This window comes from Eubalaena glacialis, chromosome X, assembly GCF_028564815.1.
Source record: "Eubalaena glacialis isolate mEubGla1 chromosome X, mEubGla1.1.hap2.+ XY, whole genome shotgun sequence".
NCBI classification, from domain to species: domain Eukaryota; kingdom Metazoa; phylum Chordata; class Mammalia; order Artiodactyla; family Balaenidae; genus Eubalaena; species Eubalaena glacialis.
In genome coordinates this window covers 37,490,107-37,509,118 of record NC_083736.1, presented here as the reverse complement: position 1 = coordinate 37,509,118, position 19,012 = coordinate 37,490,107, and the positions used below count along the sequence as shown (strand labels likewise).

The 19,012-nt window shown below is 37.4% G+C and overlaps 1 protein-coding gene across 3 annotated transcripts in view; it reads left to right on the top strand.

Annotated features, from left to right (window-relative positions):
* Positions 1-19,012, top strand: part of MED14 (mediator complex subunit 14) — a 71,865-nt gene that overhangs the window by 27,756 nt on the left and 25,097 nt on the right. For 2 of the 3 annotated variants that reach the window (XM_061178367.1, XM_061178365.1), the window contains exons 11-16: positions 3,683-3,808; positions 5,651-5,729; positions 9,047-9,206; positions 12,659-12,853; positions 13,239-13,373; positions 15,778-15,854. In XM_061178367.1, coding sequence (XP_061034350.1) covers positions 3,683-3,808; positions 5,651-5,729; positions 9,047-9,206; positions 12,659-12,853; positions 13,239-13,373; positions 15,778-15,854 — 772 coding nt within the window. The remainder of the gene's footprint in view (positions 1-3,682; positions 3,809-5,650; positions 5,730-9,046; positions 9,207-12,658; positions 12,854-13,238; positions 13,374-15,777; positions 15,855-19,012) is intronic. The other variant, XM_061178366.1, reaches the window with a different exon arrangement.

Genomic DNA, 19,012 nt, shown 5'->3' with positions numbered 1-19,012 from the left:
TTCACGTTCATGCATTTATACTCTATGTAGTCTTACTTGATCTCTTTTGTGATGGGAAAGCATGCTTTAGTCAGATCCTTTGCTGGGACCAGGGACCATAGTCTGTTCTGCAAACCCCTTAGTGCAATTACCCTTAATTAGATGGCTTTTCTTCCAACTCCTCACTAGAATAAGCCGAGGAAATGAGTAGCTCGGAAGAATGGAGCATTTCAAGGAAGGGCTAAGGGAGTGCACAGATAGCAGGTTTTAGACAGCCCAGGGGGCAGTGTGTGGTTTCTTGAGGGTGGGAGACGGGGGGTGGGAATGTCTCAGGGGAGGGTAGGCAGGACTCTGGGAGAGAAATTTTAAAAAGGCAGTTCAAGGCACTAAAGGTAACTTGCCCTGTGGCCCCTTCTCAGCATCACCTGACTCTAGGAAGCCAGGGTGCTCTCCCTCGGGTTGTGCTCTGTCAGCGCCAGATTTGGGGTCTCGAGGTCAGTTCAGAAGCTGTGAACCACACACAGCCATTCCTAATTGGGCTTAGTTGCTTCTCTTCAGTCTTCCCACTTTATAATATTGTCTATTGGTACTTTCCTCATCTTGTCCTCAATAAATAGATAGGGAGAAATGAAAGAGGAGATTTGTATATATTCCTGCTGCAGGAAGAAGTGTGCAGCCCAGTCATTTTGCATGGCCTTTAATTCTCCCTTCATAAGTTTCTCCATTCTGGATACACTCCATTAAAACCTGTTGCCTTTAAATGCTTAAGGCCTTATATATTTTATTTTCTGTAAAGAAAAATACAGACATCGGCAGCCATAAAATATGTTCAGAGATGTACATCAAAGTATTTTCTATCACACTCTATGACATAAATCACAGCAAGATCCTTTTTGACCCAGCTCCTAGAGAAATGGAAATAAAAACAAAAATAAACAAATGGGACCTAATGAAACTTAAAAGCTTTTGCACAGCAAAGGAAACCATAAACAAGACCAAAAGACAACCCTCAGAATGGGAGAAAATATTTGCAAATGAAGCAACTGACAAAGGATTAATCTCCAAGATTTACAATCAGCACATGCAGCTCAATATCAAAAAAACAACCCAATCCAAAAATGGGCAGAAGACCTAAATAGACATTTCTACAAAGAAGATATACAGATTGCCAACAAACACATGAAAGAATGCTCAACATCATGAATCATTAGAGAAATGCAAATCAAAACTACAATGAGATATCATCTCACACCGGTCAGAATGGCCATCATCAAAAAATCTAGAAACAATAAATGCTGGAGAGGGTGTGGAGAAAAGGGAACACTCTTGCACTGTTGGTGGGAATGTAAATTGATACAGCCACTATGGAGAACAGTATGGAGGTTCCTTAAAAAACTAAAAATAGAACTACCATACGACCCAGCAATCCCACTACTGGGCATATACCCTGAGAAAACCATAGTTCAAAAAGAGGCATGTACCACAATGTTCACTGCAGCTCTATTTACAATAGCCAGGACATGGAAGCAACCTAAGTGTCCATCATCGGATGAATGGATAAAGAAGATGTGGCACATATATACAATGGAATATTACTCAGCCATAAAAAGAAGCGAAATGGAGTTATTTGTAGTGAGGTGGATGGAGTTAGAGTCTGTCCTACAGAGTGAAGTAAGTCAGAAAGAGAAAAACAAATACAGTATGCTAACACATATATATGGAATCTAAGGAAAAAAAAAAAAAAGGTCATGAAGAACCTAGTGGCAAGATGGGAATAAAGACACAGACCTACTAGAGAATGGACTTGAGGATATGGGGAGGGGGAAGGGTAAGCTGTGACAAAGTGAGAGAGTGGCATGGACATATATTCACTACCAAACGTAAAATAGATAGCTAGTGGGAAGCAACCGCATAGCACAGGGAGATCAGCTCGGTGCTTTGTGACCGCCTAGAGAGGTGGGATAGGGAAGGTGGGAGGGAGGGAGATGCAAGAGGGAAGAGATATGGGAACATATGTATATGTATAACTGATTCACTTTGTTATAAAGCAGAAACTAACACACCATTGTAAAGTAATTATACTCCAATAAAGATGTTAAAAAAAAGAAAAGTATTTTCTATCTTTTGGACTGTGTTCTCTATATTCTTCTCTGATGCCCTATCTTTTCAAAAATATTTAATTTTGTAATTAGATTGAAATTATAGTTGTCATCCCAATTGTCAGAATTAGTTTTACTCCGTTGCTACAGTTTAAAAATAGTTTTGTTTTAAAGAATACATTCCTATCCCATTAAGAATTAAGACAGTACAGATATATTTTAAAAATCAGCAACTCTGCTTCAAATCTCTAAGCACTTTTTTAATTTGTCACACTGGTCTGAATGATAGAATATTGTAAAAGAAATTCCCGTTTGTGCCTTTTTTGTCCTGTTTTTTTGTTTGTTTGTTTGTTTTAGATGAGTTATGCTGGACCTGCATGTTAAAATATTTGTATGCAAATATGTTAGATATACTTGAAAGCAGTTTGTTTTCCTCTGATTAAATATGTTTCCTGCAATCTTTTTTTGATTTTTTATTTTGTTTGTATAGACAGTACCAATGGCAACATCACCTATTTTAATTGTTGCAAATTTATAACAAGAGGTTTTGGTTTGTCTCTTTGGTACATAAAGAAATACAGAAAATGTACATTTTTGAGCACTTTGCTTTCTAAAGCACCTTTACAAGCTTGTCACTGCTTCTTCCTGAACCCATGGCGTGGACAGGAAGATGTCATTGTCCTTGTTTAACAAGGCACAGAGAAGTCACACCTGGTGAAGGGCCGGGCCTACGTTACCACTCTCCTCACTGCCCGCCTTTCTTCTGCAGTGTAGCTTTAAAGGACTGTGGTAACCAGAAGAGCATATTCCTTTTGCAGGTCATCAATCTGATGAGCACATGGTGTGCTTTCAGTTAGCACATGGTGTGCTTTCAGGGCTTTGCTCCTTTACTGGATTGTGTTATACCAACTTGTGAGATTAAGGGGAAAGTTAATCGGGCCTGGTGGAAATACTGTGAAACTCTAGAAACAGTATATTGGCAGCTTTGGGAATTTGTGTTTAGCAGTTGCCTCTGTTCTTATTTCATCTGTGACTTGAAAATGAGGTACGTAAATAACTTGAAAAAATCTTTTCCTTTATAATCAATAATGTTTAATAGCGTTCAGAGGTTTTTTTTAAATACATGGGCCCTAATTGCCAGAAACACCTCTCTTTATGAAGAATGACATTAAAAATATTTAGGCCATAAATGAAGTTTATTCTATTTACCAAACAGTATTTTTTTCCCATTATATCAGAAAGAAAATCCTTCAAATTAGCTTATTAGTCATTACTGAGTGAAAGTAAAACTAGAACTCAGCTCACTGATAAGGTTAAAGTTTCACGAGCTATTTTAACCTTTTTAACGGAATCTTGGAGGGTTTTTTTCTTTGCTGTAGTATTTGAGATGGGTGTGTTTGTTTCATGTCACCTTGTAGATTACATTCTTCTTTTGAGCTACTAAGTGACATAATATTACTAACCCAGTTTAGCAAAATTATGTTTTTCCTGTAACATTCAGGATCATTCAGTAGTTGGTTCGTTTCTACTCCCTGAGAAATATATGTATTTTTTTGGGGGGGGGATATTCAAATAGAAATATAACTTAATTCTTAACTGTTCAGCTTCCATAGAGACTGCACTTCCAGCTCTTGTTGTTCCCATCTTGGAGCCCTGTGGTAATTCGGAGTGTCTACACATTTTTGTAGATTTGCATTCTGGAATGTTCCAGGTGATGCTTTATGGACTTGGTAAGTTACTAAATGATAGACTCACTCAGTGTAAAGAAAAATATTTTTAACAAAAGCAGAATAAAAATTTTTTGCCATTAGGTATTGGGAGGGGTGGTATAAACAGTGTATAGAAAGTAGATATGGAAGGAATAACTCTGGCTGATGTCTATTCCTTGGGGCCCATTTTAACTCTCTTGTACCAGAAGTTAAACTTCCCAGTATGAAGTACATTCATGTTGTTTCTCTTATATAAAAGTAATAATATTGATGGCTGATCTTTTTTTAGATTAACTATTTTACCACTAATAGTTGGGTGTCATGGAGAAGACTACAATCTAATGTCATTCACAGCTGAAGAACAGATTTATGACAGTATAAACATCTCAGATGACTCAGGGTACAGAATCCTGTAGGAAAGGATTTTTTTTCTGGCTTAAACACAGTAGAAATTGAAGTTTGATTTCTAGCATGTTCTGTTACCAAGTTGGTGTTCTGAAATGATGAACTACTAGGAACTTAGTGTTTTTGTATTGCTCATGGAATAGTGTTCTTGAATATATGAGCACATTTGCCATTTGAAATTAATATTAAGCTAGATAGATTGATGAAAATAAAAGGCTTTCTGGTTATATTGTATGGCTATGTCGTATGGCTATAAAGATAGATTTTTCTGTGAACTGCTCATGGAAAACTGGCCTCATTACTTTGAATCACATCACATTTATGATGGCTAAATGATAAGTGACACATTAGGAAATTGTTGTTTGCTCTTCAAAACTTTATTTAACTGTTTTCTTGATGATTAACACAGTACATACTCATAAGTAGAAAAACTAAACATGTAAAAATGAGAGAAGCAAAAAAATAGTTGCCTGTTGGTGATCATTGTTTTTAGGGGATATATGCTTGTCTTAGGTCAGGCTGCCATAACAGAGAACCACAGAGTGGGTGGCTTAAACAACAGATACTTATTTTCTCACAGTTTTGGAGGTTTAAAGTATGAGATAAGGTTGCCACCATGGTCAAGTTATGGTGAGAGCTCTCCTCCTGGCTTATAGTCATCAGCCTTCATGCTGTATCCTCACATGGCAGGAAGAGAGAGAGAGCAAGCTCTCTGGTGTCTCTTTATAAGGGCACTAATCTTATATGAGGGCCCACCCTCATGACCTTATCTAAACCTAATTATCTCCCAAAGGCTCCACCTCTAAACACTATCACATTAGGAGTTAGGGCTTCAACATATGAATTTGGGGGGATGCAGTTCAATCCATAGCAATGCTCTTCTAATTTTTTCTATACTTTTTTCTTTAGTTGAACTAATTTTATATTTTGCTTTTTGCTCAACATTCTATTATTAGCATTTTCTAGTGTCATTAAAAATTCTAAGTGACATTTAGCAAGCTAATCTTCAGCAAACAGCTCGTGCTTATGCCAGAGATCATTTGTGTTTAATAAATAAACATTTTAATGGAGTTTAATAGTTTTTATAATTTTTAAGGTTCTAAGTCTAGTAATACTATGAGTTTTAAATACATACAAATTAATAATATTAACTAACTAGACTAAGAGTTTTGGTAAATAAACTATAGGCAAAGAATTAATTCGTGTTGTTTGTTACTTGTTCTTCCTGCTAATGTACATTTGCTATTAATTATCTTAACTATAACTCTCCCTAAATGTTAAAGAGAGAAAACAAATTAGGTTAATTTATGCCTCATGATGCGTTTCGTTTAGTTTTTCTCTGACTCAAAAATAACACTACTTTCTGCCTAAAACAATAATTTTCATATAAATTTTGGGCTACCTGGATATCTTGTGTCTCATGTAAGCAATTAATTAATGAAGTGCTTTATGCTATAGACCAGGCCACACTGGATGACATGGAGAAGTCTGTGAATGATGATATGAAACGGATCATTCCTTGGATTCAGCAACTTAAGTAAGCTTATTTATTTAGCTCAAAACTAAAAATGGAAACTTCTTTTGACAAGATATATTTTCTTCTCCATCATTACTCTTGATCACCCACTATCCTTAATGTTTATGACATGAAACTTGAGTACCTTTTGGTACTTAGAATCTAAATTTTCTTGGAATAGGTTCAAGATGGCAGTGCTTTGTATCAAATTCCCCTCTAGAGCAAATATAGGTATGAAGGGCATGACACTCAGCTTTGATTCCTTTCCACATTTTCTCCTGTGCAAGCACTCTACCAAACACTTACACAATGAATTTTATTGTATCTGGTGTTCTTTGCAATAGAGTCTTATTTGCTCTTATCTGGGATAATCTTCATGGTATGAATCTACCAGCTGACACTTTCAGAGTAGTCATTTCTGCTTCTCTAATACTGTCATTCAGTTTGTCTCAGAATCCTTTGAATGGTTTAGACTGTTAAACTAAATAAAATTGAAAATGGAGCTAGAGATAATTCTGTGAGGTTTCATTACCACCCTGGTACACAAAGGTACCATTATGGCAACTCTAACGGACTCTTTTTAAATCGATAAAACAGAATTCCAAGGGATAAAAATAAATATCAGAGATTAAAACCAAACTGGCAAATGGCAGGGTGGGGGAGTAGGGGTGTGGGGCCAGACTGTTCAGTGGGATTTAAATACTTAAATCTTGATAATTCACATCTTGCATAACTTACGGTTTGGGGCAGTTCCAGCTAGTAGAAATATAACCTAAAACCAGAAAGTCAAATCCCAAAAGCTTTAAACTTATCAAATGTGTATCTGTACTTAAACTCACATTATTTATAGGAAAGGTCCCCTGGTTGTCACTTACAGTGGTGCTTCTCAGATGATCTTTGGTGAATGACCAGTTTATTACTAATCTATCATGGGACGTTAATTTTTTTGAAATAAGTTTATTGAAATATAATTTACATATCATAAAATTCAACTGTTTTAAGTGTACAATTCAGTGACTTGTAGTAAATTTACTGAGTTTTGCAACCATAACCACAATCCAGTTTTAGAACAATTAGAACATTTCCATTGCCTCAGAAAGATGCTCATTTACAGTTAATCCCCATTCCCAGCCTCAGCCCCAGGCAACTATGAATCTACTTTCTGTTTTTGTAGATTTTTCTTTTCTGGACATTTCATATAAATGGAATCATAAAGTATGTGGTCTTCTGTGACTGGCTTCTTTCATTTAGCATAATGTTTCGGGATTCATCCATGTTGAAGCATGTACCAGTACTCCATTCCTTTTCATGGCTAACTAACATTCCATTGTATGGCTAGGCCACATTTTATTTATCCATTCATCAGTTGATGGACATTTGGATTGTTTCTACTTTTTTGGCTCTTATGAATAATGCAGCTGTGAGTATTCATGTGCAAATGTATGGCTGGACTTCTCATTCCACTAGGAATGGAATTACTGGATCATACAGTAAATTTAAGTTTTTAAAGAAGTTGCCATACTAGTTTCCAAAGTAGTTGTGCCATTTTACAGTCACATCAGCAGTGTATGAGGGTTTCCATTTCTCTACATCCTTGTCAGTGCTTGTTACTGTCTTTGACAGTGGCCATCTTAGTGAGTGGGATAGGTATCTGACTGTGGTTTTTACTTACATTTTCTAGGGACTAATGGTGTTGGGCATCTGTTCATGCGATTACTTTTTTTATAACATGCAATGAAAACAAATTCTAGAAAAAAGAATTGAAAAAACATGTTCAAAATATAAGCCCCAATTTTTTTTATTAGAGTGAACAGACATAAAATTGCATTTCAATACATAAAATCAGAACAAAAAATATAAGAAAAAAATTCAAAATCTATGTTTTTCATTGAAAGTGAACATATACAGACAAGATACTCTTCACTCAAATTTTTTGTTCTGCAAAGTCATAACAAAAAAGTTGAGTGAAATAGCAATCCCATATATGCTTTGAAAGAATATCTTGTACTTATTATTCACATATTTATAATTTATATATATTACATTTGTAATAGATTTAGAATTTTTAATGTGGCAAATGAGCTTGTTTCTGGTTTGTTGAAATTTATCTAATCTAGGTTGGATTGATGATGATGAAAATCACAGGAGATAATGTGTATCTTAAATGTTTCCATGTTTTTTTTAAAATAACATACATAGTAGAGATACCAGTCTCACAAAGTTATGTTGATGAGAGTGGAAGTAGAGATCTGAAAGCAGTTTTTGCAAGTTCAGAATATTGGTTTTTAACTGTCATCCAAAATGAGGCAAGTATTGATGTATTTTAAAAATTTATTTTCATTCTTCTATTGATAGTTCTAGCAATTGATCCTGTGAAGCTGTAGTTAAATTTCTTTTTCAGGGTGAAAAAGCAGTTTCCAGATTCTATACATTTTTGGGGGTAATAGTTGACAAAATGCCCGTAAAATATTATATATTAAACATGGTTTTACTGCACATGACTAGTAAACATTTTGTATCCCATGTGGCTCACCACAAAAATGCAACAGCACCCAAACTGGTCTGTACCCTGTTATGCAAGGCAAGCCTACTGATCATGAGCTTGGATGTTGTGGCACTGTTATGTTGCTATGAAAAGCTTCTAAATTTGTATTCTTATTTTTTGAGTTGTCTCATTGTGGATCAGTGAGAGTTTGTGTACCAATCATTTTATCCCTTTTTCACATATTATATGGTATCCTAGCCTCAAGGATAGATAAAAGGAATAAGAGGAGTACTGTAGTAGAAGCATCAAAGTGAAATCTGGTGGCTTAACTGAGAGAGAGGGGAAGAAGGTAAGCAGCACTTACTGGCACCTGCTAGGCATACCCATCACTTTATATGCACAGTATAAAAACTGGGACTGAATATCTCCAGTGATACCAGAAAAATGAGATACTTTTATACTTATTGTTTGTTCTATTTTGTTTTATAAACACTTCAGGCTTTTTATAAAAGATGTTGAGATTAGTTTGTGCTGTCTTATAAACCATAGGAAATCTTTCATCTCCTATAATAAACTGATACAGTGTCTTAGCCTTAATACTAGTTAATTCTACCTTATTAATTAAAAACCATTCACACTGGAGTTTAAACTCCTTAAACTAGAACTAGAACTAACAGTCCAGTACAAAACTAGAGAAATGATTCATCATTATGGTCATGTGTCCTTTTACTAGTTCAGTTAAATTTCATATTAATTGGTTTCTTAGTGGTCTTTAATAATCTATTTATAAATCAGTAGCACACAGTTAATCAGAAAAGTCTATGATTTTGTGATTTGGATTATCTCTTTTAAGGTTTTGGCTTGGACAACAGCGTTGCAAACAATCTATAAAACACTTGCCTACAATAAGCAGTGAAACATTGCAGCTGTCCAATTATTCAACCCATCCTATTGGAAACCTTTCTAAGAATAAGCTGTTCATTAAACTTACCCGTCTTCCACAGTACTACATTGTAAGTATGCAAAGGGGTGATTTGGGTGATCGAGTTCAGTAATTCTATTAGTATCTTGAATAATTTATTGTTTGGTTTAATTTGCAAATGTATTTTATTGGATATTTGAATTTTGTATAGTGATTCTCAACCCAGGAGAGGGGAGAGATGGTAGGGATGAGGGAGAGAGGAAAATCATGTCTGTAAGAAATTATATAATGATTAGGCAGGGTTGGTGAATATAAGGTATGCCCCTATCCCTCACCCTAGGATCTCTCCTGTAGTGAGGCCTAGTTTCTGCTTGGAATGAGGCATCTCTGTGTAAGAAAAAATTTGAAAGCAACTACTGTGAAGGTTTGGAGATGTTTTGGTGTCAGATAAACTTGTTTGGTTTTAATCAAATGTTAACTTGCATAACGCTGCCTTTTAAATACGGCTGACTAAAGTAGCTTTATTTTCTCATCCTTAATTGATTGAAGGCATATATATCCATTTTATTGATTGCATGTACCTTTCAGTACACAGTAAAATCCTCATTCCTTTTACACTCTAGATGTTTTCTAGTAGTTTCTTTGAGATCATTGAATTGGTTAAAATTTGCAAGAGTTTGAAATATGGACTCATATTTTATAAATATATTTCCTGCTTGTAGAAATTTTTGTGTACACCAAGTAGATACTTTTAGATAAGATTCTAAGGTGTTTGAAACAACTTAATTCAGGATTGTTGGTTGAAGGTAATGGGAGTGAATTTTTTTTAAGGTTTTAAGCTGTACTTTTAAAAGATACTGTCATAAAAAGGTACCCTGTGTAGCCTGCTATATCTTAAGTTAGGGTTACTTATGTCAATGAATAAGTCTGTCATGGATGTGAAGTTCACTTTTTTCTGAATTCTAAAACACCAGCTGTGGAACTAGATCTGGCACGTGACAGAGCATTGTTGTTTCAGTTCTCCGTGAGCTGCCCGGTCTACATATGAAATGACATACATAATAATCAAACCTATGAACACACAAAGATCTTTTGTACCCAGCCACACACACAATAAAATGGTTATAATTTATTACTTTCTGACCTTATTTAGTATCAACAAAAAGCCAGGCTTTAAGTTTCAGTGACTAGTGATTTACTATAAAGCAATAATTTGTTTCACATGGTTTAGACCAAAACTGAATGTATACTACTCTTCATCCTTCATCTTTCTCACTTAGGGATGATACATTCATAGTAGTGGGAAAAACTACCATGGACATTAAGAACAGAGGAAAGTCTTACTGCCTTTAAATGTCTTTCTGCTATTTTACTTTCGCCAGCTTTATTGAGATATAATTTATATACAGTAAAAATTCAGACGTTTTAGTGTCTGAAGTTTAATAAATGCATACAGTTTTGTAACTGCCATCACCCCCCAGAACTCCCTCATGCTCCGCTCTATAATCAGACCCTCCCCCCACTCTCATCTAGTGACCATGGACCTGTTTTCTGTCTCTGTAGTTTTGCCTTTCAGTTTAGTTTCTTTCACTCAGCATAATGCCTTTGATTTTCATCCATATCGTTGCATATATGATAGTTCATTCTTTTTCTTGCTGAGTAGTGTTGCATGGTATGGATGTATCACAGTTTGTTTAACCAGCCTCTCATTGAAGGCCATCTGGGTTGTTTCCAGTTTGGGGCAATTGTGAATAAAGCCGCTATAAGCCTTTGCATATAGATTTTTTTTGTGAACATAAGTTTCCTTTTGGATAAGTAACTAAAAGTGGGATTGTTGGGTCATACACTAAGTGTATGTTTAGCTTTATAAGAAACTGCCAAACTGTTTTCCAAAGTGGCCAGACCATCTTGCATTCCTGCCAGCAATACATGAGAGTTCTAGTTGCCCTGCAATTCTTGCCAGCACTTGGTATTGTGATTTTTAAAAAAATGTTAGCTATTCGGGACTTCCCTGGTGGCTCAGTGGTTAAGAATCCGCCTGGTTAAGAATCCGCCTGCCAATGCAGGGGACACAGGTTCGAGCCCTGGTCTGGGAGGATCCCACATGCTGTGGAGTAACTAAGCCCGTGTGCCACAACTACTGAGCCTGCACTCTAGAGCCCGCGAGCCACAACTACTGAGCCTGTGTGCCACAACTACTGGAGCCCATGCTCCGCAACACGAGAAGCCACCGCAATGAGAAGCTCGCACACCACAACAAAGAGAAGCCCCCGCTCGCCACAACTAGAGAAAGCCCACGTGCAGCAACGAAGACCCAATGCAGCCAAAAATAAATAAATACATAACTTAATAATTAAAAAAACCCATAAACCACAACAGTAATTTCTTAAAAAAAAAATGTTAGCCATTCTGATAGACGTGTAGTGGTATCTTATTGTAGTCTTAATTTATGCTGCCCTGATGGCTGATGATGTTGAATATCATTTCATGTGCTGATTTGCCATCCGTATGTCTTTAGTGAAGTTCCATTTTACTTTTAATCCTTCCATTTCCTCAGGGGCCTCAGCGTTGATGCTTACGTGTTGACCAAACAATTTCCTGAAGAGAGTGTGTGGGGAGGAGGGGGTGGAGAGAAGGGAGGCAGGAACAGAGACATGAAAGTGTGTGTTGGTCAAGAGCCTTGTCCAGTGGCATTCATTTCTCTCACTTCTTAAAGTATTTAGGGGACTTTTCTTAAATTTTAGGTAGACCTTGAAAATAGTAAGCTGTTATAGTGAGTAAGAGCAAGGTCTCTGGATCCAGACTTCTAGGATCAAAACGTATCACTTCTCAGCTCTGAGACCTTGAGCAATTAACCTAATTTTTTTGTGCCTCAGTTTCTTTATCAGAAAAATGAAGATAAGAATCCCTACTTCATAGAGTTTTTAGGAGGATTAAATGTGTTAACATCTGTCAAGTACTTAGGACAGTACGTGGCACATAGTAAGCTCTATGTCAGTGTTAACCACTGTTGATGTTATCATCCTCACAGTGACTGTATATTTCAGTTGAAAAATCAGGGTTTATTTTTATATGCTTCCAAGTATGAGAGGTAGTTGTCATTTTTCCTCTGCCATAAGAGTGGAATTCTTAGGCTGTTTCATTGGTTAAGAGAGACAGCAGGGCAATTTAAAATAGATACCATTCTAGAAAATCTAGCAGACCCGCTGGACTTAAGCAGAAAATGTTTTCAATTTATAAGCTAAGGTATGAATTCAAGAACACCTAATGCTGATAGTCTAAATGTTCCATTTGCTCTAGTTTATGGTTGCATTTACTTTTATCATTGTTCTTTAGCCTGATCTATTTTTTTAGAAAACAAATTACATATTTAATTGCAGTGCTTTTTTTTTTTTGAGATCATGACTGATTTGTCCTTGTTTAAAGAAAAAAGACATCCACATTAGGTATATAATTCTGAGCCCTACTTGATATAAGAAGGAAAATATCCAACACTTATCAGTTATGTCTCTGAGTCTCATTTCTGATTTGGGGCCTTTTTAGGTTGTGGAGATGTTGGAGGTTCCCAATAAACCCACACAGCTGTCATACAAGTACTACTTCATGTCTGTGAATGCTGCAGATCGTGAAGACAGCCCTGTCATGGCCCTCCTGCTGCAGCAGTTCAAGGAAAACATCCAGGAATTAGTTTATCGTACAAAAAATGGGAAACAGCCTAGAAGCAGTACCAAGCGCAAGGTATGATCACATACAGAAATGAGCACAGGGTTTGCGTGTATTAACTTTGCTGTGCTCTTTAACCATTTTTAAATGGGAAAGAATTTGGTATGGTTTTTAAGAGACTGAGCAGCAATAAGGTTTAGGTCACAAATGTCTACATATTCTTGAAAATGTTTCTCTCTTAATAATTATATACCATTTTCCACAAGACAGCTTGTTAAATACATAATATTTACTACTAAATTTCCAGCGTTTAGGTCAATATTTGCTCAGTAAATATTTGTTGAATGAATTAACATTTGTTTTGGTTAACCTTGACTTTTGTTATAGTAGTACAACTGCCTTAACTAATTGCATCACATGTACTTTTTTTACCCACTTGCGTTCTTTACTTAAATTCTAGTTGTCTGATGATCTGTGTCCAGTAGAACCCAAGAAAACCAAACGATCAGGAGAAATGTGTGCCTTCAATAAAGTTCTAGCTCACTTTGTCGCTATGTGTGATACAAATATGCCATTTGTAGGACTTCGGTTGGAGGTAATTTGGGGTACTCTGAGTAATTTTTAAATGCCTTGCTAAAGCTACATGAATTCCATTAGGAGAACCAGATGGTTGTGATCTTGTATATTTTGGGAGGGGTGGGGTTGAAATCACAGCATCTCGTGGTATACATGTAAAACATGACTTAAATTATTTCATCTCTCTGGTTCCAAATTGTGGGCCTTCTGTTCTTTGTGGAAATGGAAAGTAAATTCTTCCTAGTTTAAAAAAAAAAAAAAAAAAAGGACAACTTTTGAGAATTAACATCTTACTTTTATACCTCTTAGGAGCATGATTTACCCTTTTAGAGATGGTTAGTTGATAAAGGGGTGGCTCATTTTTCAGTGGGTGAAGCTGTACATATTGCTTACTAATAAAATTGGGTTCCTTTCTGAGAAGCAGGTCAGAAAGAATATTAAACTAAATTTTTACTTTTTTCCCATGGAAGAAGCAGTAGACTTATGCAGAGTTAGTGTCTTTCAGGAGTACACAATTGTGATATCCAGCATGATCCCCAAACATGAAAGTAAAGGGAGGTAACAGAACCTGCATTTTTGTATTTCCAAAAAGGGCTTTGGCCAAGGATTGGCAGCCCTTAAAAGTAATACATCAAAACCTTAATTATTTCCCTCTAGTTTAAAGTTTTACTTTCTGTAAGACTCCTCCCCTCTGTAAATTATTGGGAATGAAGAAGAGACCTAGAAACATGGAAGTGGATTATTTCAGTTGGGCTGGTGATGATAGTCTTGGGAAGACTTGTTGAAAACATTTTGATGCTTTAGAGCAGGAATCAGCAGACTTTTTCTATAAAGGGCCAGATGGTAAATATTTTAGGCCTTTGTGGGTCATAGTCTTTTATTAGAGCTTTTCAAATCTGCTGTTGTAGTGTGAGCCAGCCATAGTTGATATTTAAACAAATGAGTGTGGCTATGTTCCAGCAAAACTTTATTTACCAAAACACGCAGTGGCTGGATTTGGCCCACGAGCTGTTGTATGCCAACCGCTGCTTTATAGGGCTTTGGGATCTGAAGGCCGAGAATAAGGTGTGAAATTGTGAGGAGCAGCAGTAGCCCAGAAAATCCAAGCCCAGAAATAGGCTAAAGTAGATACTTATGTCCACGATGTCCCAGCTCCTAGAACTGTGAGTTTGACGGATGTCCTCTTGTCTGGGAACTGGCCAAAGCTCCAAAACTGTGCAGTGTCCGTGCTTCTGTCTACTTAACTGTGTTGTTGGGCTTTTTCATCGTGCCATGTGGATTGGTTACATGAATGTCATTCAGTTACTCCCTTGCAGTGGGAAGGGAGGCTACATGATGCCCAGGGACAGTGTAATGCCTCATTCATTGTCTGCTGTCTTCCCCATTACCCACAGGCTAGAAGTCGCAAAAACTTGTGTCTTCGTAGTGTCCCTATAGACACCTGTAGACATATGGCCTCTGTCCCCCTTCTCTGTGCTCCTATACCTGTTGCACACATAGGCCGTGTAACATTCTGTAGTAGTCTACTGAACTCAGTCAAGCTCTTAAAAACTTAACTTTTTCTTCTCTCAATGAAAAAGACATGTTAAAGGTAAAAGCAAGCACATTTTCTGCTTAAGGTAATTTATATTGAAATGTGAGTAACTAAATCTAATCTTACCAGGAATGTTTATATTTCTGATCCATAGAAGAGAAGCAGTGTTTTTGAGCCCTCCCACACTTTGCTTCCTTTTGAATCTGGACCCCTACTGCCTATTTGGTCAGCAGCTATTTTCCTAAACCTCTGGTCTTCCCAGGCCCAAAGAGCAGGGCTCAGTGAAATGCTTAGGGCTGCCTTAAATCCTTTCTGGAACAAGGTGGGTATAAATAAATAAATAGTCTGTCAGAGAAGACCTGGGAATATGTGCTTGAAGGCAAGCATTTCTTTGCTAGATCAGATGACTTCCTGGCATACCCAAATAACCTGTAGTTCCACTGATAGGGCCTCAGGCACTATCCCTGCATTTATCTCTTTAACTCATTTACTGAGTCCTCCAATTGGGAATGATATCTCACTGGGTAAATGCATAAAGTGGAAATCTTTTCTTCTTGGGTTTCACGGAGGAAATAGTTGTTAAAAATAAAAATGTATTCCAGAAAAGTTATAAACTGAAAAATATTGTTTGTGATTAAAAATGAGATGTGGCTATGACTTGAACTTTGTTTTCAAACAAACATAATTGAATCACACAAGAAAACCAGTCTTATTTGGTTTCCCAGGAAATCGGATGATGGGGGCACAATGTTCATGCCTAATATGTTGTCACTTTGGGACAGAGTGACCCTAGTACAGATGCCACGAGAATAGAGACAGTAGTACGTAGAAAAGGTAGTTTCCTTTGTAAAATTGGTGGTCTGACATACCTGTGCTTTTCTCTTTTCAGCTGTCCAATCTGGAGATTCCACATCAAGGAGTGCAAATGGAAGGTGATGGCTTCAGTCACGCGATTCGCTTATTGAAGTAAGTCCCGGTCATGTGTCTGACTTGGTGCCGCACACTGCCAGTGCTGCGCCTCTCCTTCCGTGAGCCAGCATAAAGCAGAGTTCAGAACCTGCGGATGTCACAGATTTCTGCATGGAATTACTGCAGTCTGGGGGAGCATTCTCTTTCACCTGCCAAGTGGAGATCCAGCAGCACTTGGTATTTTAGGATGTCTTTCCTCTGGCTTATCTTTCATTCATTCAACAGGTGTTTACTGAGTGTGAGTATGTGTCAGCCTTGAATTCTGATAGGGCCCTTCAGGATGCTGTGGGTTCACATAGCAGGGGGATCTGGGCCAGTTCAGAAGTCAGGAAGGGTATCCCTGAGGAAGTACCAGTTGTACCTAGACTGAAGGAGAGGTGAGAATTAGCCAGAGAAAAGGGAGCTAGAGTGGGAGTGGGTACCCCTAACCAGAAGGAATAACTGCTAAAATGAAGGCTTAGAGGGAAGAGAAAGCTCGGCATCCTGGAACTGAAGGAAGTTGGGCGTGGCAGGAGTTAGGAGAGATGAGCCTAGAGACGTAAGCAGGAAGGGGTCAGATCCTGTAGGGCCTTTGTAAGTGTCCTTAAGGAATGTAGACTTTACCACAATGGCAGTAAGAAGCCATCAGATGATTTTAAGCAGAAACTGACATCATTTGATAGGTGTTTTTGAAAGCTCACCCTGATAGGGGAACAAGACTGAAGTAGCAAAACTAGTTGCTGAAATCGTTCACACCAGAGTTCTTGGTAGCTTGGACCAGAGAAAGTTCCATAAGGACTTAAGGGATGAAATCTTAAGGGGTTGGTGATTAGATTGGTGTCGAAGGTGAGAAAGGAGAAGGTGGCAAAGATAACTCTTAGTTTTATCTTGGGCAAATGATGGATGACAGTGATGTTTTCCGAGACGGGACTGAAGATGTGAGTTTGAAGGGGCTTTGCGAAGTTTGAGGTGCCTAGACATCCCTTTGGGCAGGCAGGGGTGTGTCTCAAGCCCAGGTGACTGGTCTGGGCAGGAGAAGTAAATGAGTCAGTACCAAGGTGAAAGTAATTGAGCTGGGATAGTAACTTAGATCACCAGGAAAGAGCACGCGGAGGGAGATGGGCAGAGGGCTTTGTTCTAAACGGATAGAGGACAAGGGGGCCAAAGGATGCTTAGAGGGAAAACTAAGGCAGCATGTGTGATTTATAAGGTGACCAGGATGGACTTGCAAAGCTAGAATGCCATTTAAGAGATCAGCCTTTTTGGTGCACAAAGCAGTTTTCTTTTTTGGGCATTTGTATTGTTTATTAGACGTTGCTTAATAATATAAATCATAGAAGCAATTTTTATTTATTGAATTCCTGTCTGCCAAGACATGGCGGCTCTGCAATTTGAGCCAGCGGGGCTTTAATTTTTGTTACTTGGGAATCAATTTGCCCTGTGGAAGATGGGAAGGACTCGCAGATAGCGTGCACTCCACCCATGTGTCATGGTGCTCACGTTAGATAAAGAGTTGAAGAACTAGAATAGCTGCCCTGCCTGGTTACCTTAATGCCATCTCTACAAAAAGCTTTCTGGGGAGAGAGCTGGTCTTAGAATAGACATCAAAAGGAAAATGTAAAACTTTTAATTAATTTGCCTTTGGTTTTATATTACTTCCGCCTAAAGTATAGGGTTTTTTTCTGTTTATTCTTTTTGACAACTGTAGATTAATAGATGATGATAACATTTGTGTTCTATTCTCTTAGTTATATTTTTCATGTTTTGCAAGAATCTTAAAATATCTTGCTCTCGGCATTTTTACAAAAGAAATTTCAGTCCCCTTTATTCTTGAACTCAAGAGAATTCATTATAGTCCTTACCTGGAGAAGAAGCACTTCATATTTTTTAATCTTCATTTTACAATAATTTTTGAGAAAGTCTTTACTATATCCTGGCTATTGTTTTCTTTATTTAAAACTTAAAAGGAAAGTATATAGAAATGGATAAAGAGATCTGTTTTGTACAAGCTGTCCATTATCGGGGGTATTTTCTTCATAGAAATGAAGAAGGAAAAAATAATAAATGTCTAAATATGATTTTATTAAATTAAAATCTGGCATAGATCTAATTATAATTAGTAAGTAATTGCTCTAATACATTTCATCTTCAGAAACTCTTCTTTTAAGCATTTAGTCCTAGGTATATTCTTATTAAATGGGAGCATGACTTCAAAGCTTTAAAATTGAGTACATTTTTCTCCTCTTTGCTAAAAAATATGTTCTGTTCTTGTTCAACTTATCTCCTTGAAAATCTGCTGAGCAGGCCTCCTTGCTGTATCTCTGAAAATATCATGGTAAACACCTTAGACTGCTCTGGTTCATGGGCCTGTTGCCTTGTGCAAACTCAAGAGCCTTGATCCCACCGCACAGATGACACAGTCTCGAGAGCAGCATGCTCGCAGTGCCTTGTTTTGAGCTCTTAAGCAAACTTTCCACCCTCTCCTGAACTAACATTACAGTAATGGGCAGTGGTGCTGGTCCTCCAGCCACGCCCACAAGGTTTTTTCATCTCGTGATTCGTTTGCCTCTGGTAGCTTATGCAAGTAATGCACAGGCCCAGCTCTTTTTGCAAGTTGTGTGACTCGGCTTGTCAGTTATGCGACTGAGTCCTTCTGCATATGCACGTGCAATCTATATAAAATCCACCCCACTTTCCTTGTAGGTGCAGTTGTGCTGCTTTTACTAGCACTTTCAGTGATCCTCCTCCCCACTTTTGCACTGCCGGGACATAACGTGGTTACTGATGTTTGTAAAATCCCTCAGAACGCAACTGACACACAGCACATGATGGCCGAGAAGGAGCAGTGCTGACACACATCTGCCCTAGAAGACCAAAGCTTACTTTCTAAATTTGTTCAGTACTCAGAATTACAGGAGAAAAATCAGTCAGGAGTAGCTGTTTAGATCAAAAAACTTTTTTGAAATGATAGAAATTTTCAGATATGTTAAATCCATTGTCCGGGAAACATCTTCCTCGGTTCTTAATTTTTGGCGAATATATTGAATAATAGTATTTTGTGTTTGTAACGATTTTGTCAGGTTTCCTTTTGGGGGAACCTGGTTTTTTTTTTTTTCCACCTCACATGATCATGCAGGGAGGATTAAAGTTATTGTTATTTCTCTCTGTTACATGTG